This window comes from Elgaria multicarinata, chromosome 1, assembly GCF_023053635.1.
Source record: "Elgaria multicarinata webbii isolate HBS135686 ecotype San Diego chromosome 1, rElgMul1.1.pri, whole genome shotgun sequence".
Classification (NCBI taxonomy): Eukaryota; Metazoa; Chordata; class Lepidosauria; order Squamata; family Anguidae; genus Elgaria; species Elgaria multicarinata.
Genome location: NC_086171.1, coordinates 42,832,590 through 42,858,950, shown reverse-complemented (window position 1 = coordinate 42,858,950; position 26,361 = coordinate 42,832,590). Strand labels below are relative to the sequence as shown.

At 38.7% G+C, this 26,361-nt stretch overlaps 1 protein-coding gene across 5 annotated transcripts in view; it reads left to right on the top strand.

Moving 5' to 3' along the window:
* The window catches only part of ANKIB1 (ankyrin repeat and IBR domain containing 1), a 79,507-nt gene that overhangs the window by 23,471 nt on the left and 29,675 nt on the right, over positions 1-26,361 (top strand). For 4 of the 5 annotated variants that reach the window (XM_063126963.1, XM_063126972.1, XM_063126943.1 and 1 more), the window contains exons 3-7: positions 7,102-7,402; positions 11,043-11,225; positions 14,012-14,129; positions 20,433-20,641; positions 25,418-25,506. In XM_063126963.1, coding sequence (XP_062983033.1) covers positions 7,102-7,402; positions 11,043-11,225; positions 14,012-14,129; positions 20,433-20,641; positions 25,418-25,506 — 900 coding nt within the window. Of the gene's footprint in view, positions 1-7,101; positions 7,403-9,175; positions 9,403-11,042; positions 11,226-14,011; positions 14,130-20,432; positions 20,642-25,417; positions 25,507-26,361 lie in introns of those variants that run through there. The other variant, XM_063126981.1, reaches the window with a different exon arrangement.

Sequence of the window (26,361 nt, the reverse complement as noted above, 5' to 3'; positions counted from 1 at the left end):
AAACAATAAAATAGCAACACTCTGCCACATAAAGTCCCTTTCCTGTCCATTTATCACGGGCCCCTAGGAAGATTTTAAATACCTGTTTGTAGCTGTTTCACACATACCCTATTTCTTCGATTCTAAGATGCACTTTTTTCCCCGTATAAACATCTCTAAAAATGGGGTGCATCTTAGAATCGCGGGTGTGTCTTAGGTTTTTTTTTTTCTGTTGGTGGTACTGAAATTAGTGTGCGTCTTACAACTGATGGCGTCCTACAATCGAAGAAATACAGTATCAGTAGAGAAATCTTAAGGCTTGGCCAAGCCCATCAGAAGTGCAGAGTTTGTCTGTTCACCTTTTCCTTGGATTCAAAGGCATTTGGTGGAATTTACTCAGTTTTTCCAGCCTCTTGCAGCCAGTCACTAATACTGCATGGTCCACCTATGTCTCAGATTCCTTCACAGATGTAAATTAGTAGAAAACTGAAAGCCTTGTTTGGTGGTATTACCAAACTTAGCAAGGAAATGTAGAGCGGGTAGATTAGAAGGAAAAGAAAGGGCAGTACTGAAAGAAGGGGTTCCAAAGAAAACAATGCTATGAGGTGTCAGGACGAAAAAGGATTAGCTGAAACATTTGTTGTCAAAGAAAGTGGAAGATAGATAAAAAATAGAGGCAACAAAATTGGGAATACATTAAAAAATCTGTGAAGCGTGCTATATGATACAGAGAGAAAAAGAGGGGGGCTACTGAAATAGTGTAGCGAGACAGGGAGAGAGAAGAGAGCACACCCCATGGACTGGAGAGACAGACAGACAGTGAGTTAACACATGATTCTGAGATTTCTGGTGGTGCTGAGAAGACAAAAAGTGGATGAAATGGGGTTAACAGAATGGCTTAAATTTGTCACAAAAAGTTTTTGTTTGTGGTTAGTGAAGCGGTGTTGTTCTCTTGCATTAGTAAAAATATAAAAGTAGCCCTTGTGATTTCTCTGTGTCCCCACCCTATGTGCTTTTGTAGTCATGAAGTTATGTCTCTGTCAAAAACAAATGGGTGTTAATATTTCAGATATGTGCTTTTCCTGTCTCCCCCCCCCAATGAAATTCTGTGCAATGCGATATTGTAGTAAGTTCATTCTTTATATTAGGCCAGTAGGCCTTTGAGATAGGACAATGTGCCTATCCCAACTGCTTTCAGCAAGTAGCTGGGGTCCTTGGAGGCACCTTCTGTGCCTCTGTTCTTTTTCTGACTTCGTCTTTTCCTCATAATAACCTTGTGTGGTAGGTCGTAAATAGTTCATGTGTAGAAAATGACTTGCCCAAAGCCAGACCATAATGTTACTGTTCACCTTATAAGGCTTGAACCCATGGCACTCAGTTCAAAGCCCAACTCTTTTATCTACCCACTACAATATATGCACCACAAAATGTCATGGTTTTTTGCCCCCTCCCTTATAAAGACCATACTGCAGGGCTTTAGGGGTAATTTTGAAATTTCTTAATTTGTTTTGGAACAGACTTTAATCCCAGTTTGTTACTTATATGTTTGGAAAATTGTAGCAATATTGGCCTCTTAGAATGAGAGGTACACAATTTGGGAAAGGGAAAAGCTTATTTAATTTTCATTGAGGGAGTTTTTTCAGCTTTAGAATTTCCATCAGCTTTTTTTTTAAAAAAAATCAACAACAACATTCAGTATTGGTGTTGGGGCGGGATGAAAGGAGCACTGAACAAAACAAATTACCTCCTTAGTTGCTGAAGAGACGTAGGCCTTAGCTAGACCTAAGGTTTATCCTGGAATCGTCCCTGCCTGCTCCCGGGATCCCCTGTGTGTTATGTACAGAGATGATCCCAGGATAAACCTTAGGTCTAGCTAAGGCCTTAGGAACATAGGCAACCTGCCTTATACTGAGTCAGACCATTGGCCCATCTAGCCCAGTATCGTCAACACTGACTGGCAGCAGCTCTCCAGGGTTTCAGGAGGGATTCTTTCCCTCACCCTACCTGGAGAAACTGGGGATCAAACCAGGGACCTTCTGCATGCCAAGCATGTGCTCTATCATTCTGAGCTATGCCCCCTCCCTTCAGATAGGAGGTTGAATCCTCTCTTACCACTTATGAGCTAGCCATTCCAACTGAGGTCCTGCATCTTGCTTAAATGTAACGCTTTGTCAGAACATTCTTCTGTTGCTGAGTGTTGTTGAAAGTGAATTGTAGTCATTTTATTATATATTATATTTATGTATAATAATGAAAAAGAAATACAGGACAGTAATCATTATACAGAATCTTTATAGTGTCCATAGAAACCATAATTCCAGTTACGCCCCAGATCTGTTTTTAAGTAAATCACTTGAACTTAAAAGTGGTATATCTTAAATTATCATCAACCTAAAAGCGGATCTGTATACAGCTATGTTTGCCTCCCTATAAAATAAATTGTTGAAAAATGCCAAAACTATTATTTCTGCTTAAATTGATTTTAGAAAGAGATTAACTGTATGTATACAAGCACACTACACCTGAAATAATATTTAATTCATAATTTCTGCTACATATTGGTTATTTTACAAAATATCAGTAACATGTAAATTACTATGAATTCATAATATTTAACGACTAGGATAATATGTAGTGATATAAAACATTATTTACAGCACAGTCCTAAGCGTGTTTACTCAGAAGTCACATTGATTTCAGTCAGACTTGCTCCCTACTAAGTGTGTGTAGGACTGCAGCCTAAATATCCATAAAGGTCATGAAAGGAAACTAGACACACATAAGCAAATTTTCTGGATGTATTCTCATGTAACAATAAGCCAGAATTCTGGAGAATTGCTCCAGCTTGGCTCCTCCTGACTACCGAAGTGGCTAATAAAAAATTAACCAGGATGCAAAGACTTAGTATTATGTCAGAGCTGGTACTCCTGATTTTTTGCTGCCATACATGCCAGGAATTTGAAACCAACTATAAACCCAGGCTTCCAATTCTGACTTGTTAATAACAAATAAGGAATCCCATTCAGACAAAACACTAGGCTTTTATTTTGTGGTTAGTTTCTAGTTACATTAGCCACTCACACTGGTAGGAAGAGCGAGAGCATTTGGGCAACATGCACCAGCATTTTGCTTATGAATAAGCCAGGAATCTGTGGAATCTGCATGCCATAAATTCAAATGATAATAACACTTGAGACTTGATGTAGGGAAGATGTAATAGTTGGTTGCTTTCTAAACATTTCAAGCAGTACTCATACATGTATACTCAGAAGTAAGTCTGTTATGTCCACTGTAGCTTACTCCTATGTAAGTGTGTTTAAGATTGCAACCATGTAGTACAATTCTGTACATAGCTACTAAGATGCAAGCACCACTGAGTTCAATGGGACTTACTCCCAGATCATTGTATATAGGATTGCAGCCTTACTTACCTAAATCTCAAAATAATCTAAAGCAATATATTAAAGAGGAGAGGAAATTAAATCTATAAGATGACATCAGTCTCAAAAAGCAAGGTGATACTGTATTGTCAGAACTTATGGGGAAGAAATATTCATAAAAATACTTATCATTTTGATTTTCAGATACCTGTCCATAATGATATTTAGTTGGGGTGTGAAACAAATTCAGTTAAAAATGTCATATCCCACTTTTTTTTTAATAGTGTATTTGTAAATTGATTAAATTCTAATTTTAGACTGCCTATAGATCTGATTTATAGCTCTGAATTCTGTCATTTTTATTCATGCCTTATCTACTTTAGTTTCTCATAGATTCCAGAGGTTTGTAATATCCTGTGGATATGTTTTCTTTACTAATCTGTATTTCATATTATTATTTGACTATTCATGTAAGTGTGATATTGTATCTACTGATAATATATCCACTGAATAATGGAAGATAATTTTTGATAATCTCAAAGACATTTCATTGACCTGAATCAGAGACCCTTTCACCAGCTATCTAAAGTAGAGAGTCAGGCAAAGTCCAGACACATAAGTTTAAACGCTTATGGACAGAGCATACACATTTTGAAAAGTTAAGGGGCAAATCTCCGTGTTTTGAAAAAGATTAAAGCAAGTTGAATCTCTTTCAGCCTGGGGCTGAATTTTATTCTGGAGAAGCGCTCAAGGGGTGGGGCCAAAAATACCAGTATTCTTTACCTTAATGGTCTTATTGCCTATAATTAAGCCATTTCAATCTTTTAGAATGGAGGAAAAAATGTACAGAGCCCAGGAAACCGCCAAATGATAAGTGGTTGGGGGAAAGAGAAGTGGACATATGGGGAACCCTGGAAGGGTGTATTTGTCCCTTGGGCCTGAGATTCTGCACCCTGATGTATAAAGATGCTTAAATGAACATTAGTTTTGGAGTAAGATGAGTATAAATGCATTGTTAGCAGTCTTCAACCTTTTCAGAGATGGGACCTACTTTTTAACTCCAACTTGCAACGTGGGGCCCACTTTCAGTTTTTTTAGTGTAGGTATCTTTTATTTTGTTCGCTATCTTTGTTCTTCTCTAAACCAAGGAGTTAAGAGAAGTACTTGCTAAGTGTTTTTTTGGGATAGTGGTGATGGTCTTCATATTACCGCAAAGTGATGGGAGGGAGAGGAAACATGAATGTGATATCGATCCTTTCTTGCATCTCCTGGTGAAAACTTCAAAACTATTCCAGGATAAATTGAGCAACTCCGCATCTAATGATACATTTTATATTGTTGTAATATGCATGAGCCATTTCCTTATGTGGAATATAGCCATTTAATTGTGGAGAAGTTGCATGGCTTTCTCCTTTGCATGTCACTGCAGAATCACAATTCTGCTGACATAGTTAAGATGTAGGTGAAAAAAAATATATCTTAAACTATGTATCTGTGTTTCATTGGGGGACGGGGACTTCCTACCATCTTGAGAGCCATAGTTATAACTATGTTATGCTCCAGGCTGGAAATGGGATGGAGGTTATAGTCTCCCACACTGCAGAGTGATGCAACAAGCACAGTCTCTTCTACACAAACCAACTCAGGCTAGGGGGGAAGATGAGGTAGTAGCAACTTCTGTGGCTGGCAGGAGTTCCAGAAGGCCATAATACACAACTCTTCTAGGTGAGCTTTAGGAGATCTTGTCCCAGAAAGAGACAAAGCTGTTTGGTTGGGAAGGAGCTGGGAAGGAGCTGCAATATTTGGAGGAGGAAAGAAATATTTGGATCATATCCTTCAGAATTAATAGCAGGGTTAGCACATTGTTCAAGCATGAAAATATACTTGTAGTAGCTTTATGACGCAGTACTAAGCATGTCTATTCAAAAATAAATCCTTTGAATTCAGTGGGACTTACTCCCAAGTAAGTGTATATAGGATTGCAGCCTTCAGGACTGAATACACAACTATTTTGTGTATCTTAAAGGAAGATGCTATGGGAGAAGATGGTCCTTCAAATATCCCAGTTCTAAACCACTAATGGCTTTAAAGTCCAGCACTTTGAATAGTACCCAGAAACAGATTGGAAGCCAGTGTAGCTGTTTCAACAAGGGAATCACATGCTCCCTGTACATGGCCCCTATTAACAACCAGGCTGTTGTATTCTGTTCCAATTGGAGGTTTCTGAACACTCTTCAAAGGCAGCAGTACTACATAGAGTGTGTTGCAGCAATTCAGATGTGATATAACATACTTTGGGACAATGGCCCTTTAAAAAAAAACTTTTTGTGTTGCACATGAATTCTGTTTAGTCACTACTAGGAAACAGCATACTATTAATATTATCACAAGTGTCTTAAGAATAAATCTTCCTTGTATTTATAAACATTGGTATACATCATAGTCCAAAACACAATATACACTTCATCTTGATTTGGTGAGTCATAAAGTAAGATTAGATTAGTATATTATCAAATAGTTATTACAAGACTAAATTTTTGAAATGTAAATGTAATGCAGTATAATATCATAAAGCTTAGTCAGCATTCATTAATTTTCCTGCGAGGCTTCATGGAGACAAGAAAGTCTTCAGGCAACAGAATATCCTGTTCATTTAAAACTTTTCAAATGAGAAGTTGTTGTTCTCTTTTGCATTTGGCTTGTTAGAACCATGATTATATACCTTCTGGGATATAAAGTAGCATACTACTTAGGCCTATGCTGGCTGGGGATGATAGAGGATGTAGTCCAATACATCTGTAGGGCACTACATTGGGGAAGGCTAAACTAGAGCATTAATGTATTTCATACCTCTGGATGCAAAAATGAACTTCACAGTGGGGCTTGAACATTTTGCTCTGAAAGAGCCTAAGATTTTTAACTGATAAATAATGATCCTCAATTTTTGTTGATCTTATTGTTGTTTCTTTATGCTTGTATAGTACTTTGTAGAGTCACAGCCAACAGAACATTTTATCTCAGTAAATTTTCCTTCTTGAATCAAAAAACATTTATGTATGTTTTCGTTTCATTCAGGGTTTTTTTAATTGTGAATGCTATTTATATACAAAAGTTTATGTGCTTTTGTATACAAGATAGGATACTTTTGCTTGGGATTATGTGATGGCACAATCACAATTGCCCTTCATTAGTGATACACATTAGTGATAATAAATCCTTGTTAAAAAGAACAAAAAACAAAGCATGTATGGCTATTTAACTTATTTCGTTTTGCCTTCTACTGTTTGGAAAGGTAACCATGTTACATAAATGGTATGGTATGGTTTTCTTTTTAAAGGTTTCACAGCTTAATATTAAAGAAAGGATACAGGGAAAGGCAGAATATGAACGTTTCCTTGACACATCTTCCACTTTTGTAGCACCTTAGCAAGGAAGTCTATGCTCCTTGCCTGATCCAGTCATCCAGGCATGTTTGTTGATGAACACAGAGTTCCAGGTTTGCACATAATGGGGCACAATCCAGGAATGGGGCATTCCTGCTTTGTTTTGTATGCAAGAAAGGAAGTGCACATGATAAGTGGGTGGGTGGCAGCATAATAGGTTGTCGTTACATGTGAAACAGGTCATAATTAAAAATTGTTGTGATATTTAAAGACACAACAAAATTATCCTTGCTTTATTTCCCATAGTATAAAAACTTGCATCTTATTTACTATTTTTCTTCTTTATTTTATCTGTATAGGACTTTTCTTTTTGTGAGAGATGGCAACCCAAATAAACGAAATGTGCACAATGAGACATCTATGCACTTGCTTTGTATGGGACCTCAGATTATGATATCTGATGGAGCTCTTCAGCCTCGCTTGACACGGCCATTTGAAGATGACTTCAGAAGAGCAGATTGTCTACAGATGATCTTGAAATGGAAAGGAGCAAAGCTTGACCAAGGAGAATATGAAAGAGCAGCTATTGATGCTGTTGATAATAAAAGAAATACTCCTTTGCACTATGCTGCTGCCTCAGGAATGAAGACCTGTGTAGAGGTAAAGTTTTATGTAAACATTTGTCAAAGTAACTGCAGAGCATACACTTGCCTCAAAAGAGAAGTAGACAAAGTGGAAAGAAGTCTCACACTAGCTAATAATGCTACTACATTAAGATCAGTTAATATTATATCTAAAAAGAGAAAAATGGAAAAATATCAGCCACTGTATTCTGTTTATTACATGAAAATACCTACACAATTATTACATCTATCTCCTACCTTTCTTCTATGATTGAACTCAAAGCAGTGTATATTGCATACCCAGATAGTCCCCCATCTAGGCTCTGATCTGGCCATGACCTGCTTAGTTTCAGCAAAGTTGCTGTATAACTTCAGAGACTATGTTTTAAAAAACACTCCATGTGTTCTGCTGTCTTACCACTTGCTTTGAGGGGCCTTTGTATTTTGTGCTTAAGTACAAAGTGTTAAATCTGATCATTGCTGATGAGGCAATGTTTGAAATGTATTGTATTGTACCTTCCAGTTAATCTGCTGTTCTTAATCTGGCATTCCACAAAAAGGTTTGGTCTTTTGCAGCAGTGGTTCCCAGATGTTCTATTAAACAGAAGAACCAGAGGAATGTTTTTTTTTCTATTTGACCTTACTGCCCTGTCCCTGATTTAAAAGTTATCTCTTTATGAGCCCCATGAGCTTTAGCTGTACCTAGTGTTCACTGCTTGACAACATAATAGCCCACTTGTATGTTGAAAAAGGGCAGACAAAACGGTACATTGAACAAAGCTATCTGCAGTACAGTCTGTTTAAACTTTTGATCGAAAATCTTTAGGTACATTCTTTCCAGGTGGCACAGCTAATTGGTCTGCTTTATTAGGCTTGCCTTATTTTGTAAGAAGAAGCTTTCAGACTGACAGGTCTAGTACTGTAGATCCACCCAGCTGCTGTGACACACAGAGCTGACTCTGCCAATGCAAACTCCTTCTTAACCTCTTGTCAACATTTACTTGCAGGACAACCAGACACAGTGTTGTACCAATATAGCATTCTCTGATAGAGCTCAAAGACCTTTGTGTTGCCACAGAAGGAGCTGCGGGGACTGCTGATAGTAGCTGTTGTATGGTGCTGCTTGATCTAGTGCTGGCACAACACCATAATTTGAGGGGCCCTATGCCTGATCCTATGTGTTCTTTTGCCAGAACATCATAATGGAAATAGACTGATCATTCAATTTATTTAAAACAGTTTTTACAGTACTAGTTTAATGCTTCATATCAATTTAATATTTATTTATTTACAGTTTTCACTCAATCGCTTCTAATATGTATATATGTAAATTCCCAATATGCCAGTACATGCTAATCAATTAAAAGATATGCTCTTTTGTCTTTAGATGCAGTTCATAGAGTTGGTGCTAAAAATCATGGGGTTGAGGAGTAGCAAGAATTCCCTCCACCACACAAATAGTATCTAGTATGGACCAGGTGCTTCACACAAGTGCCTGATCAAATGATAGAAGAACTCATGAATCAAGCCTTCATGCAAACTGGCATTCCTTCACATGAAGAGACTGTCTCAGTTCAGACAACACATTTCTCAATGGTGGTTTTAGAACTCTACGGTGGAGTTGTTACACCACCGTTGAGAAATATGTTCTCTGGCGGGAAAACTCCACCCCATGGTAGAGTTGTTTTTTTAAAAAAAACCCACTCCATCCTGAATATCCATGCTGTGCAGTGGAGAGTTCCTGCACAACCATTGTGTTCCATATTGTCTGGAGCGTTCTGTGGAGTTTCTTGTTGCATTGAATGGAGTTTCCCCACTGGCTATAGAGTTCCCTGGCTAGAGCGGCCAAAGGAGGAAGTGCCGCTCTAGGAGAGATGCCGGGATTGTTTTTTTGCAGCAATGGCTGATGGGATAGCATCGGGAGGACTGGGGGAGGAGAGAGGACGGAGGAACTGTCAATCGAACGTCACATTGAGTTTTACTCTACTCCATGGTAGTCCACATTCACACAACTGTGGAGTTGGAAGATGTTGTGTGGTGAGTACCTCCTAAAAACTCCACCGTTGAGTGGAGTTTTCACACTGCCTAGAGAGAAATGTTTGAACTGAGCCACTGTTGCACACTAGATGTTACCTGTATTGCGGAACGGAAGAGTTCATGATGCTTCTCTATCACATAAATTGTGCACTGGTGCTGTGGAACTGGGACGTAGTGAACATGACTGCCACTATAAACAGCATGTTTCTAACTTTTAATCCTTTAATAGCTCTCTGAAGGGCAATGTTTTTGAGGTTGTTTTAGAAAAGTATAACTTCAGCAGCCTTGCAGGCTGCATAAGCTTACATTTCTCTGAGGAATAGCAGGACTGTAGTCTGTATATTTTGCCACGTAGCCTAGGAGTGCAGGCCAGCTGCTGAATAAGCATTTCCTTGAGAAGGTCCCAAGAATCAAAAGGAACAGACCCTTTAAGGGGATAGAGGAGAGGTTTTTGTCATTAGGCCTACTATCTGCAGTGATCATGGTTGAGAGGGTGGAGTGGTGGTTCTACATGGCCCACACAGCCCTCTTCCAGACTTGGCGTGACTGCAACTGGCACATCCTTTGTGGCAAGGTCTGCACTTCTGGGCCAGAAGGATATTGGTTGCCCATCCACATGGCATTTTCTTTGTGGGTGGGGTGGGGTGCTGTAAAAACTAAGGCTGCATTGGCTGCTCCAAAGCAGGCCTTTTTATACAGGGCCAGGACCTAGCTGCACCACTAATCTTGAGGGTCATGGCCACTTACATCTTAGCCAGAGGTAACATATGACTGAGAATTGGGATGTGGACTTCCCAATCTGGGCTCTTTGAGCAACTCCTTCATGGCTCCGATACTCTTCAGAGAAGCACTGTGAAAAACATCTTGGTAGAGACCAAAGGTCAGGGAACCCTGTTTTGGTTGCCTTTTAAAAACCACAGGTCCTATAGTAGCAAAGAGTCTAGCAAGTACTCATAGTTTTCGAGGTCATCAGGCGTTCAGCACAATCAAACTCTGGAACTTCTCTGCTACCTCTTTCTTCTTTTCCAGGAGTATTAAGAACCCAAATGTCACTTGACACCATGAAGCCCAGCACATGATAATAGGAGGCTATTTCCTTCACTTTGCAAATCAATGATCCTGACAATGTTAATCTCTTGGGTGAAGGAAATGATCTCCCATGGGTACAGCCTGGACCTGGCAAGGCAGCCATGCTAGCCGAGACAAGTTTATTGGCTCACCTAGGTCCAGGAAAAAGGAGAAACATCAGGCATCTATTGTTGCTTCAGTATACTTTTCTCTGTGAATTTGTAAAAACACATCTAATGAGGAAACATTATTCTGGCATATTGTTTGTAGAATTGTTATAAATTGTTTCAAATTTTCCTAATATTTTAAGTGATCTCTAAAATATAACAATTTGAGTAACCTCCCCCCCTTCTCTCTGTGAGGTTTATATTTATATTATAATCCTTAGGTACATTTGTCTGGCTTACTTGCTTCTCATTGTTTAGCATTCTCCTATGTTACACAAAGGTTTGTGACAAATGTGGACTAAGAAAGGATTTCCAAGGATGCGTATTAAAAATAGCTCTTGAAATTCTCCAACAGTTTTAAGTATCAGGGGAGTGTTTCCACTGATGTTTCTCTTTAACTTTCAGCTTCTGGTAAAACATGGTGGAGACTTGTTTGCTGAAAATGAAAATAAAGATACTCCCTGTGACTGTGCAGAGAAGCAGCACCACAAAGAACTGGCACTCAATCTAGAATCCCAGATGGTGTTCTCGCGAGATCCTGAAGCTGAAAGCATTGAAGCAGAATATGCTGCTTTAGACAAAAAAGAGGTAAAATAAAATTAATAATTGATTATTTTGACTGGAGATGTACATATTTAATGTGCACTTTAGAAAGTTTACATTGAAGCTATTGGTTTGTAACTATTACCAGGGATGAGCACTGTCAGTTAGGAGCATAGGGAGCTGCCTTATACCAGGTCCCTCTAGATTTGTCCAATTTGCCAGTATGGTCTACTTTGATTAACAGCAGTTATCCAGCAGTTGTCTATGGCAGAACAGAGTTATTTCACATCACTTGCTACCTGATCCCATTTTAACTGGAGACTTCAGGGATTGAATCTGGGATCTTTTACATGCTAAGCACATGTTTACTACTGATCCATGGCCCCTCCATATAAAATTGTTTTTAAGATTTAAGGAAACCGCTCTAGATTGCTTATGTTGAAACAGATAATATTGAAAATGTCTCTGCTTCATTGAAGTTTTGTTCCAAATCTGACTATCTTTGATTGAGTAAGTTAGAACAGAATAGTCTTGTAGAAGGTAATAGCTTGTAAAAGTTGCCAAATATTTCAGTCCTAAATGTTAGTAATCTTTCAGTGTGGCTTTGGTGAATCTAAAGTGCTGTTGTGTTGTTGTTTTTAAATTGCCCATTAATTATAGACAATACAATGCTGTAATAAATAATATAGAGGATTCAGTTAATTTCAGAGAACAGAAATACAATTAAACGTGGGATATGCAAGAAAATTTTGCAATGCAAATAAAGTGCTCCTGCTCATGACTGGCTAGCTGGAACATTGCCCTCTTCCAGGATACTCCATTCCATTTCCCCTCCCACTTGGTTTTCCATCCCTGATCCTCCCAGTAGTCAACATTCTATTGCCTTTGCCATTGGAACAAGTTCATTCCTCATAGAGCTGTTCTCTGAAGGTTTTCCCCTAAGATGTTTTTGTACTGCAAACCTTGAGATTCCCTTATAGCTGCTTATACCTCCCCCTTGTACGAGGATGGTACTCTTTGGCACTTGGAGAATTGAGATTGCTGTTAGTATGCATGATATATCTATAGTAAAATAGGCAGACTTTATGACCAAAATTGTTCTTTTTCGCTTCCGCAAGGGTATTAAACTATGTTAATCTGTTATTGCTGTTGTTATACTATATTTGATTATTTCATTTCTGATTCACTACTTAGTACTTTAATAGAAAATGGCTGATCTTTGTTTTTTAGATCTAGGAAGTTTAAATTTCCAGTCATCTGGAAGAATTTTGTCCTATGCTAACAAGATGGGATTTAGATACAGTATAGAGAAAACACGTTACATATGTGTTGTAGTTAGTGTAGGTATCAACATGTAGGTAAGCTCATTCACCTGTAAACACCGAGAAATGTGTACAAATGGCCAACATAAACAGGTTTTATTATACATTGCTCAGCCAATATGCACGGTCTTCACTTGGAAGAGTAGCGAATGTTATCCATCCCTTCCATCCTGTAGGATTGTTAGAAGAGCGAGAGTAGGCCTGTTTTAAATTTAATTTGTCCAGCAAAAGGGCTATAATCTAGTGCTCTCTGTTTCATATGATGAACCCTCTTTCACGTGTTGGCCATGGTTGGCATTTTGAACAGTCATCTTCAACTTTTTCAAATCCTTAACATAGCTTTAGTCGGGATGGTCCTGGCACTGCAGAGAAAATTGGGATAACTGGGCAACCAGTTATCCTGTGAAAATGGAGGGGTCATCCCTGGTTGCCCCTGGGATCCCCTGTGCATCATTTGGATGCACAAGGATGATTTAGGGATGACCCTGGGAGAAAAAGGCTGGTGTAGACATGCCCGTACAAAACTTTTACTCATGGTCTGAGATATGTGTTACTTATTACATACCCTTTAGCTTGGAAAAAAGAAGGGTAAAGGAAGACAAGATAGAGGTGTATAAATTTATACAAGACATGGAGAATGTGGATAGAGAGACATTTTTCTCTATCCACATTTTTCTCTCATAATACTTGAACCTAGTCTCATCCTATGAATTTGATTGGAGGGAGATTCAGGACAGATAAAACGAAGTACTTCTTTACACAGTGCATAGTTAAACTATGGAATTCACTACCGTAAGATGTAGTGATGGCCAGAAATTTGGATGGCTTTAAAAGGGAGTTGAATAAATTCCTGGAGGCTACTAGTCCTGATGGCTATGTGCTACATCCAATATCAGAAGCAGTAAGCCTATACACACCATTTGCTTGGGGGCATGGGCAAGAGTGTGCTGTCATACCTATGTCGTGCTTGTGGGTTGCTAGTCGACAGCTGGTTGGCCACTGTGTGAACAGAGTGTTGGACTAGATCAGTGGTTCTCAACCTTCCTAATGCCACGACCCTTTAATACAGTTCCTCATGTTGTGGTGACCCCCAACCATAAAATTATTTTCGTTCTTCTCTACACGATCCATTGTCATGGGATGGTTTGCTAATGAAAATAATACATAACAATAGCTTTAATAATACAAAAGATGATACCTGACATAGTTCAGTTAATACAGTTTCCTAAGACCATCAGAAATATGTGTTTTCCGATGGTCTTAGGCGACCCCTGTGAAAGGGTCATTCGACCCCCAAAGGGGTCCCGACCCACAGGTTGAGAACCGCTGGACTAGATGGACCCTTGGTCTGATCCAGCAGGGCTCTTCTTATGAGTGTGAGGGGTGTGAATATGCCATAAAATTCATTTTCTAAGCACTTTGTCCTAGTTCACCTCGCCACCTATTTCTAAATGAAATCCTTATTTTTACTGCTATTTTGCTAACCTCTCTTTCTGTTGCATTTCACAGCCATATGAAGGACTACGACCTCAGGACCTGCGAAGACTCAAAGATATGCTGATTGTAGAATCTGCTGACATGCTTCAAGCCCCACTGTTTACTGCAGAAGCTTTGCTTCGGGCGCATGGTAATCAAGGAAATATATAACATTCAGCCAATTTTAATAATAAATCTTGACAAAATATATTAATATTTTTCTCCCTGTGCTTTTCTAATAAAAAGAAATGACTAGTGTAAATGCATATGGCTGAAATATAATATTCCATCTTGCATTCACAGTTACTTAAGCCAGTTCCAGTGTTGCAAAAGTATGAAATCCTTTTGTGTAACGCTGGTCTCTGGTGAGGCTGTATTTATCATTTACCATTTTAATGATCAGCATGAAAAGATAAGAACATTCTGCTTAGCCTGAGCACTGAAAATTAGCCAGGAAATAAATTTCCCTGTGAGATTCAGATCTGGCCTCTTATTTATGCTATCTGGATGGCAAACTAACCTATTCTGGGGATTGCACAACACTTCTGATATGGGACATCTAGCACATTACAATCTGGGCGCTAATGCAGGCCGTAAATGTGAGGCAGTGCATGGATCCCCTTGGGTCATGAAATTGAACTGGATCAGAGAAGACAAACGTAAGGCCAATTGGCCTTATTGTGCTTTTCAAAGTCCCCTGTGGGGTCCTTGGGACTCCATACAGCATTTGAACTATCTTCAAGTCTAGGAAATAACACATTTAGAGAAGAGTAAAGAAGTTGAACCTATGAATAGCTGCTATTGCATACCATTGGGGAGCAGGGTCAGAGGGACAGTAGGGTTTGCCAACATTTGTAGCCAAAGAGGAAATTTTGGAATCACATGGAATCAGATGGCTGCCCATTTGTTCAAGGGCAAAGGAGATTTTAAGGAGGTTATATCATCAGAATAATCATTACATTAGATGCATTGACATATGAGAGGATTCTGGAGGGCAAGTAGCGGCATGTAGAAATGTTGTGGAAGGGATTTTGGCAGGCAAGCTGTAGAAGTGGAGCATGTTGGTATTATAGGGCGAGGGGTATTTTTGGAATCTGACTACTGACCCTTTTCCCATCAAAACCAGTGAACGTTATTCATTTTGTTTTGGTGAAAAATTATATGTGTGATCCCCGAATAGCTACTTGCTAAGGAATTTAGGCCCTCAAATCTGATCTTTGGACCAAGTAATGTATCACTTTATTTTTAAAATCAGTAATTTATAAAAAAAAGGATTCAACCAATTGATCCCAATTATATGCCACCTATTTTGCAGATTCTAGGTGGTGGTCTAAAGTGGCAGACTGATCAGGTATTAGGATGAAAACAAACCAGTGATGACTAAATATATACCTGAATTTTGCTCCCCACACCTAGTGAACAGTAACTGAGACTTGAGAAAGAACTGGTCTGAATTGCAGAGGCCTATTTCTTAGTAATAAGCTGTAACTTAAGGCATTTGGCAACTGTCAAAAGGATGGCATACACACATTTTGCAAGTCAAGAGAAAGTATGTGCGTTCTGCCTTTATTTCAGTTTGCTAAAGACAAGAATTATTTAATCAAGCAAAACTGAAACTGTGTGTGGTCTAATTTGATTTACAGCTGTAATGTTTAGTTTGGATGAATGAGGTACAGTTTAGTTGAAATTGTACCACTTTTATGTGCGCTACAAAAGAACAGTATAATCCAATAAGCAAAAAGTATTGCATTTGACTATATTAAAATATTATAAACATCATATGTGTATCCATGTCAACAAGTATCTGCTAAGGAATTATTAGCTTCCTCAGATATGCGTTTTATCGCACGATCGCGACAGCCACTCACAATTCTTTAGGGGGCATTCTGATGATGCAGCATTTCTCCCGTGTATCTCCTGCTCCTTCTGCTCTTTTTTCCATCATAAAATGAGCCTCAACAAATCCACCTCTTTTTTGGCCTATAACGAAACTTGCCACCATTTCCTGCTGTGTGCAGGAGAAGCTGCCTGATAAAACTGCCCACTGAATGTGCCACATTGTCATTGCTGTTAGTCCCTATTGTGGGACAGAAGCAGGAGGCAAAGAGACAGTAGGGAAACACAATTCCCACCGCCCCAGTCTGATGAACCTCCAAAACTAGAAAATGATGAGTCTATCATGTAGAAACTTGGCCAGGTAATAAAGTTACAATGTAATTTTACAATAAAATTACACTGAAATTATTCTGATTTAGCTTGAGTTCATGTATTTTGCTATTTATCAAAGGAAAACAGACTAAATAATTTCCAACTAAGTGAACAAGAGGTGTATAATTAGGAATATATTAGAATATGAACTCTACTTTGGAACTTTTAAGCTACTTACAAATTAAGCCCAGCGTTCAGGCTCAGCTCATAATTAGTTCATCACATTTTTCATCTGATATCTTGCAGCGGTTATGTGAAGGCATTAGGTCCTTCAGTGGCATCAGGATCACTGGATATTGTAGTTTTCCAGAGGCTTTCAGTCTTTAGGACGCAAGAGGCATGGGAAATTATATTTCCAAGGAATTCTGGCACCCAGGAGCATGCTGAACAGATTTCTGGGACTTACAGTTGTCAGGGCTTCTGAATCCTTACTATGGGTCACTACATTTCCAAGGAATTCTGGTGCCCAGGATGCTGGTATTTATTTATTTATTACATTTCTATACCGCCCAATAGCCGGAGCTCTATGGGCGGTTCACAAAAATTAAAAACTTTCAAAGTATAAAACAACAGTATAAAACCATAATATAAAATACAATATAAAAACTCAACCAGATAAAAACAGCAGCAATGCAAAATTACAGATTTAAAACACCAAGTTAAAATTTATTTATAGACTGTTAAAATGCTGGGAGAATAAAAAGGTCTTCACCTGGCGTCTAAAAGCATATAATGTAGGTGCCAAGCGAACCTCCTTAGGGTGCTCATTCCACAGCTGGGGTGCCACAGCAGAAAAGGCCCTCCTCCTGGTAGCAATGTATGCCATGCAATGCTGCAGGAACAGCCTTCTTATTGCTGACGCAACATTATTTATCTATTTATTAATAATACTTATGTACTGCTTAATATAATAAAATTCCTAAGCAGCTCAATATGTTCTGGGAAAGGTGCTGGGAGCGGGTTAGAGCACAAGGGAACACAAGCAAGTGGAAACTCCTAGGCCTCTTTGTGTTCCCAGTGACATCATCATGAGCAAAATGAGACCTGGTGTTCAAAACTGGTCTGAGCTGAAATGAACTAATTTGGGTTTGGATCTAAATCAATCCCAAAGTATTTTGTTATAGGTGCACCCATCTAAATCAAGCCCAGAGAAGCTGTTTACTAGTTGTGGTGAGAAAACAGAGTAAATAACCTTATCTGAAGTGTCATAGCATGACCCATCAGACAATACTGGAAATACTTACTTTAGAAATATGTTTCCTTACATCCCAGAAATCACATTTCAAGATTTAAATGTTCTAAAGCCTTACAGCAGATATTGGGAGTTGTGGTCCTGAAGGAGTAGCTCCCTCTTTGCTGCTACTCAGCTGTTTCCTGGTCCATTGTGCAGGGGGTCGGGAATTTTAACTCCCCCCTCCCTGCAATCTCCCCCTCCATGTGCATGAATGGGGGGTGTATTTGCTTTGGTCCCGTCCCCCCAGCACCCAACTGCTTTTCTCTGAGGGAATGTGGCCGACTGGGGAGAAAGGCTCCCCACCCTTGCCTTACGGTTTCCCTTCCTCAGTACTAAAATGTTCAGAATTTCAAAATTCACAACATACTAGCAAGGTTATGAGAGCTGGTTCCCAGTGAGATGAAACAATGTATGTCCAGATTGTAGGACATCTCCATTATTAGCTGTAATCTTCAGAAACCAGTATGGATATTGCAAAAATCTGTACAATAGGAAAATGTTTTTGTTGGGAAGCTACTCAGTATTTCAGGCCTCATGATAAGCTTTACATTTCTAGACATCTCCTGGGTACTGTCAGCTGCTTGGCAGCTCCCTGCTCATCAAAGACATTCATCTAGGCAGTGTGTACAGAGCCAAACAATTTGTAGGCTGCCATTAATCCAGTTTTGCTTACACAACCTTCTGTACACAAATCCAGTTCGCTATATGCATCCCAAACAACTCAACATAAGAAAAAATAATATAGCTCCTGCTCACTTGACATTCATTTGTATTGGAGAAGGGCCACTGAGAGAGCACATCAGGGCTTTTTTTTAAAAAAAAAATGGTGCAGCCGGAGACAAAATGTGCAATAGGAAAAAATACAGTTGTAAAAGGCTATTGTACAGTTGAAAAATTCAAGTCATGCAAAAATTGTGTTATATTACCTGATGTTAAAAATTAACTAGATAACAATCAGAAACATAAAGTGAAGTATTCAGGATCCTTATAACCCTGGATCCTTATCAAGCATACTGATTTTTCCACCCTGTACCAAAGACACTCCCAACAGACTCCATTGCTACTCAAAGTGTTCTCCAATGTTTCAGAATTGAAGGAAATCATTCTAGAACCCGCGGACACTCATCCTGACAAGTCATTTGTGAAGTTGTCAGTGTTATGATAAGGGAGATGTGATACTGAAACACAGGGTTAAAAGGTTTGCCTATCCCTACTCTAAATGGAAACATGCTCTCATACAACAAGTCATACAACAAGTCAAAAGTCAGCAATGCCCTAACCCCCCACCCTGACATAATGATATCTTAAAAAAAGAAGCAGCTCCAAACCCATTTTTCTTTTACAAAAAAGAAAAGAAAAACCCTTCCACTCAACAAGAAACTAATAATTTTATTTTAACATTTCATACATACAGAATTGGTCTAACCCTTTTCTTTTTAGTCTGGCCCTCTTTTTGTTCACTTTCTTATGTGAAACTTGAATTTAATACTCATATGCATTTGATTGCACTAAATTCCCAGTTCTGAGTGCTCTAAATATCATAGTATGATTCTATTAGAATGTAAGCCTATGCGGCAGGGTTTTGCTATTTTATTGTTTTACTCTGTACAGCACCATGTTCACTGATGGTGCTATATAAATAAAGAAGAAGGAGGAGGAGGAAGAGGAAAATGCACAGTGTTATAGCCAGTGTAAAATTAAACGTTTCCTTTTTTAAAAAAAACACTACAGCACATGATTTGCATGCAAAAGGACCCAGGTTCAATCCCTGGCATGTCCTGGCAGGGCTGAGAAAAAACCCTGCCTGAAACCTTGTAGAGCTGATGTCAGTCATTGTACTAAGCTAGAAAGCCCAATAGGCTTACTTTCTGTATCACTGTTTCCTATGTTCATCTATCAGACTCTTTAAGGATTATGTCTCATATCTTATTTTTTTAGAACCCCATAGAATTGTACTGAAAATTGTACAATTGTAGAATTTCAGCATATGCATTATTTGGGGATGGAGGGGATTGTTGGGTCTTATTTTGCCTTACCTTATATGTATTTTAGGCACTATTCTGAAAAATTTTCTGCCTTAACCCAACAGACCAAACAGGAAGAATAATGTCTGTCCCTTATTGACCATATCAGCAAATAAATTATAGTTCCAAATTACTAAGTTCTTTTGATTTAGAAATAACGAACTAGCATCATTTACTCTTTTGAGAAGGCTTTTTGAGTCAAATGTACATGTGCAATTTCGCCCTTGTATTGAACTCTTTGTTGTAACAACAGACATACAATGCAGCATCAGATATGAAATGAAATGTTTCGTTTTCAATGTTTGCCTCCTTTTATGAAAAAAGATTAAAAGCATAATTATCCAAATGAGAAAGTTTAGCCCATTCATAACATAGTTATATAAAAGAATTCTGTATTAGCAGCTCTGTTGGAAGAAATCATGCATATGTGCTATATATTGTAAAAATCTTTGTTTCTGCTGGTGCATATGTAGGAACCTTTGCAAGTAGTATGCTTCACTTGTGGCTTAAAATTAATATTTACACCCTCTGCAGCAGGGATGCAGAAACTCACCACTACCACCGTCATCACCGCCCCATTTCCATGACACCTTTTAACATTTTCTCTGGCTCTTCTGGGGTCCCAGTCTGGCAATTTCAGGGTTCTCCAGATGACCTTAGCACCACTAATTGTTCAGTTTCCCCAGGTTTTGTGCAGTCCATTATAAAATGTGGAAATGCCTATTCTAAGACTTAAATACTGTTAGTAAGAACTTTAAGCTAAAATATGCTGTTATTTTTGAGCCTTCCCCCTTTGCCTTTTCTTTTCTTTTCTTTTTTTGCCCTGAGAGCTTCTCTAAAATAGAATTCGGCCGTCAGGTTGAAAGGGGTTCAACATTTCTCTTCTACGGTGATACTAGCCACAAATAACACACACACCACCACCACCATTATCACCACCCCATTTCCATGACACTTTTTAACATTTTCTCTTTTTATTTGATTTAAGATTGGGACAGGGAGAAGTTACTTGAAGCTTGGATGAATAATCCAGAAAATTGCTGCCAACGTTCAGGTGTTCAAATGCCAACTCCACCTCCAAGTGGATATAATGCCTGGGACACACTTCCTTCACCAAGAACTCCTCGGACTACTCGCTCTTCTGTCACTTCCCCAGATGAAATCAGCCTTTCACCAGGTGACATTGAGACAACCATGGTATGTTTGTATCTAGGGCTATTTTTAAAAAACCTTTTATGAAAAACTAATATTATGATGGAATTAGTTGAAGGTATTTTTTAAAAAAGTTGCACTTTTTATGTTTCTTGATTACAAAAAACATGGTTTTACTGATTTTGCAGTATGGTTTTCTAACATATACTTAGCATTTAGGTATTTCTTAAAAGAATAAAATAATCAGGAGATTGTGTGTTTGATGAATAACTCCACACATTTAGTTAAATTTAGTATTTTACTACTTTTGTCTACAAGGGACGTTTTTACATGCTGATTCTACAATATGAAGAATTGACACCTCACTGGGTGGTGGGAAATTCCATTCTGCATTATCTAGAATAAGTTACTGTCAGGCAGTAGCTTCTTCATGCATTGTTTCCCCTTTGGGACATTATGTTCCATCGTCTCTTTTGGTGGCAGCAGCACAGCACACCACTTTGCTAATTAAGGTTAGATTCCTGATAAACTTTACACTAGCCTTGGGAAGCCAAAGAGGCAGTTTCTTCTGAAGTGATTTTATAGGCCTGCTGTCCTAATGCCAGAGGCAGAGCCTTCCCTAAACCTTCTCTTTTCTTTAAGTACAGATATTCATCAGATCCATTTTTTTCCTATCTTATTATGACTATAATGGGGCAAAGAGCATCTGGCCAATACTTGGCCAGTAAACATATGCACAAAACAGATGAACCTAGGAAGAAGAAAGATGCACAAAGCTATCCTGTGAAAACTTATTTTTTATCTTACACAGTTTATCTTACACATTCAAGGTACTCAGTTACAGCATTAAAAAAGGAACTTAGCTATTGCCTTCACTAAAACACTATTATTGGGATCCAAAGAATTATTTTGAGCTCTCCCAAGAATGTGAGCATGCACATTGGGTTTTTTTTGATAACAGCACCCCCCCCCCCCAATGCCATATCAAACTATTTTTTTAAAGTTTCACTAGATCCAAATGTGGCTGGACATATGGCATGTTGGGTTGCTTTTTGAGAAATGTAAGTTCAGACCTCCATTAGGCATGTATGTACTTTGAATACCAACCTAATGTCTCAAGAGAGGAAAAGATTAGGGTAGCTTTCTGTGTGGCAAAGAGAGCATAGTTTCAAATATACTAGAAATCTCAAAAGTGGCAGACTCCTCCGCAGAATTGCTGTGGGTGATAATACCTCAAAAGTAATTTAGTACTAGGGTCATGCTATTGCCTTCCTTGCTCAAAATGCTCAGGGTGGTATTGAGATGAAGTGTGAAAACAGGGAGGCATCCAGAGCAGAAAAATTGGCAATAATGGTTGACCTCAATTACCCTCACATAGACTGGACAAATGCATGTTAACGAAGAGATTAATTTTCTAGATTACTTGAACAATTGTGCATCAATTAGAGCAGTTGATCACAGAACTGACTAGAGTGGAGGTGAGCTTGGACTTAATCCTAACTGGTGGCCAGGACCTAATGTGAGATGTAAGTGTTGTTGAACCAATTGGAAACAGTGACCACAGTACTATTAAATTTAACTTATATGTAAGTGGACAATTTTTAAGGATGTCCATGTCCAACACAGTCATATTTTACTTCAAAAGAGAAACTTGTCAAAAATGAGAGAATGATAAAAAGGAACAAATATCTCCAGAAATCGAAAGGGTTACTCAGAACTCCAATAATTGAAGCTCAGCTAGAATATATACCATAGTTCAGGAAAGATACCACCAAGTCCAAGAGAGCACCAGCATGGTTAACAAACATTGTCAGTGAAGCTATTAGAGAAAAGAAGACCTTCCACAGAAAATGTAAGTTGTGGCCAAACAAGGCAAACAAAAAGGAATACAAACTTGCACAGAAGAAATGTAAGAAAACAATAAAGGATGTAAAAAAAAGCATGTTGAGCATATTACTAATAACATTAGGATCAGCAATCAAAATAAATGCATCAGAAGCAGGAAACTGTCCAGGAAGGAACTGAACTGTCGGATGTCTAGGGAGTTGAAACAGTTTACACAGGAATGCAAAGACATTAAGAAGAAGCTCAATGAATTTTCTTGGTCTGTCTTCACTGCAGAGGATGTAGAGTAGATGCACATACCTGGACTGACATTTTGAAAAGGGAGGAACTGAAATAAATAGTGGTGATGAGAGATAAGGTTCTAGAATGTATTGACAAATTGACAAATTGAAAATGAACAAATCACCTGGTCCAGATGGTATCCATCCAAGAGTATTTAAAGAACTCAAATGTAAAATTGCGGATCTTATAACAAAAATATGTAACACATCCCTAAGATCTGCCTTCATACCAGAGCCCTGGAAACTGGCCGACACAATGCCAATTTTTAAAAGCGGGTTGGAGGTGGAGAATCCAGAATGTTCCAGGCCCGCTAGCTTTATGTGTGTTCCAGGTAAATTGGAATGAAGCATTTTTAAAGATAAAATTATCAAGCATATAGAAGGGCAAGTATTGATGAAGGAGAATCAACGTGACTTCTGCAGAGGTAAGTCATGTCTCACTAACCTTTCGAGTTCTTTGAGCATGTTGACAAGTATGTAAGTGGAGTGATCTGTTTTCTTGGATTTTCAAACTTTTTGAGAAAGTCCCCCACAAAGACTCCTGAGCGAACTTAGCAGTCATGGAGTTATAGCGTAGGAATAAACTGACAGTTTTTTCAGTGGAGGAAAATATACACAAACTGTATGGGGATCAGCATTTTTTAGCTTGTTCATAAATTATCTGGTGTTTGGGTTAAGCAGTAAGGTGGCCATGTTTGCTGATGACACCAAATTATTTAGGGTGGTTAAAACAAAAGGGGATTGCAAAAAAAACCCAGAAAGATATCTCCATACTGGGAGAATGGGCAACAAAATGTCAGTTGTGGTTGAACGTAAGTAAATGTAAAGTGATGCACATGAGGGGAGGGGGGGGAATCCCAGCTTCATATATACACTTGATGGGGTCCGAGCTGGTGGTCACTTGGAATAATGTGTACAGTTCTGGTCAGTGCACTTAAAAAGGATATTGTAGAGCTGGAGAAGGTACAGAAAAGGGCAACCAAAATATTCAAGAAGCTGGAGCATCACCCCTATGAAGAAAGGTTTTTAGCTTAGAAAAATGTGGAGACATGATTGAGGAAGTGGGGACATGCTTGAGGTGTACAGATTATGCATGGTGTGGAGGAAATGGATATGGAATTCTTTCTCCCTCTTTTATAATACTAGAACCTGGGATCATCCAATGAAGATGAATGATGGGATATTCAGGACAGACAAAAGGAAGTACTTGCTCATACAGTATAGTTAAACAATGTGATTCTCTATTGCAAGATGTACCGATGGCTGCCAACTTTGCACAGCTTTAAAAGGGATTAGACATATTTATGGAGGGCAATGGCTACTTGTCATGATGGCTATATATTACCTCCAGTATCTGAGGCAGCATGGCTCTAAATACCAGTTGCTGAGGAACATGAGTGGGAGGGTGCTATTGTGCTTTTGTCCTGTTTGTCAGCTTCCCATAGACATCTGGTTCTTATTTTCTTAATATAGGAAATCTTCCTTTAATTTTATAAATAACATTGGATTGATTGTCTTTTTGTATTGTCCTCTTCTACATGAAGGACAAAGAAATAGATTTTGTTCTGTACTTGGTGAGATGGTTAAGATCTAACAATTAGTGTGACAGATGCAGATTAAATTGTAATGGATTCTGTGGCAAAAAAATTCATAGAAGTGTGTTAGTAGTTCTGTAGAAAATTCTAGCTTTTCACTTGACCCTACTTAAATTCTCCTTGCCCTACTTAATGCCAGTCTCTCCCCCCTTAGAAAACAACATTCTCTTTGTCTACATTTTAAAGGTCAACCCACTAATGTTCTGATAGATTATAAGTAACCTTACTATGTAGGCTTGTTTGCACCAGTAAGATCAGCGCAACTTTAATATATGAAAGGACTTTTCATTATAATTGGAAAAAGCCCTTTTGGAAAACAGTCTCTTTTTAATAATCTGCAGCTGTAACATTATTAAGATTTGTGCTCGAGGGTGCCCCTCCCAACAGACCCATGAAGACTGAGCCCGCTCAGTTTCCGTGGAATGTAGAGTGTCATTTGAAAAAGCAAAACTAAAAACTGTGGGGTTGGGGGAGTGGGAAGAGTAGAGTTTTGTTACCAGTCCCACTTGTTCCCACTCTAGTCTGTTACTCTTCCCCAGGAGTGTAGCATTTCATGCTAGAGGAAGTCTGCCCTGCTGTCATTGCATTTCTTTGTTGAACACTACCCTGCCACATCCACCCTTTCTCAATTAATGTGGTAGTACAAGCCACTCATACATACAATATAGAATACAAAATACATATGTTAGGATTTATAATTTGCAGTTTAAGTGAGGAATAATGAGGCAGTATTTAACACATGAATCCAAAAAGAGTCAGCATGGCATACTAATAAGTGTATTAGGCTAGGTCTCAGAACACCCAGAGTCAAATCCCATGAAATTTGCTTGGTGACCTTTGGCCAGTCACTATCTCAGGCTAATCATCCCCACAGAGTTGTTTAGTGGATTAAATGAAGTGTGACATGAACTATGTTATGCTGCCCTGAGGTCCTTGGAGGAAAGGGTAGGTATAAATGCAATAAATAAAAAGAAGGTCAGAATTACCACCACCCACAAAAAAGATGTCACTTTTCAGTCTAGACTGTTAGCTATATCACAGCTTCTTATATCACATGCAAAAACAATTTTTTCTTTCATAATTCTGTTCCTTATCTGCAGTGTGAAATTTGTATGTGTACTATTTCTGTATTTGAAGACCCAGTGGATATGCCTTGTGGACATGAGTTTTGTAGAGCATGTTGGGAGGCGTAAGTATACATTTAGGCATTTTTTGTGCAAAACCTATTTCCACTTCAGAAAAAATTACCATAATCAGTAAACTACTAATGATACAGCTTGGTTTTTCATGTTAGTTCATTCATGAAAAGACTCTAGACCAGAGGTGGCAACTTCCAAGGGTTCAGGGACAATTCCCCCTCTCCTGATCCCACTGGAGCCTTCTTTTAAAGCAAAAATGTGAGAGTTTGCCAGGGCCAAGGCAGCTCCAGGGGGCGCAAAACATGTGGGCTGTGTATTGCCTACTTACCCCTGCTGTAGACCGGGAGTGTGCAACCCACAGGCCACATGCAGTCTTGGGCCACTTCTTATGCAGCCCATATCCAATGGGACCCCTCCAACTTTTCCTTGCAGCCCACGTCATCATATGTACTATGGAGGTGGGGGGACCTGTGTTCCAGTGCTGCTATTATTATCTATTATTATTACTACTACTATTATTATTATTATTATTATTATTAACATTGTTATCTTTTCGGCGCCAGGTCAAGACTTTTCTCTTCTCCCAGGCATTTTTAACAGCATTTTAACAGCATTTAACAACGTTAAGTTTGTTTTTAATGGACCCCACAATTGTTGTTTTTAAATGGATACTGTTGTTTTTATACTGTTTTTATGTGTGTGTGTGTGTGTGTGTGGTTTTAAATTGTATACTTTTAATGTTTACTATTTTTAAATGTTGTAAACCGCCCAGAGAGCTTCGGCTGTGGGGCGGTATATAAATGTAATTAAATAAATAAATAAATAAATTAGCAGCACCTGGGCAGCAATCTTACTGGAGATCGCTGGGTGATGGGAGAGGCAATAGCCTCTCCCATCCTCCAGTG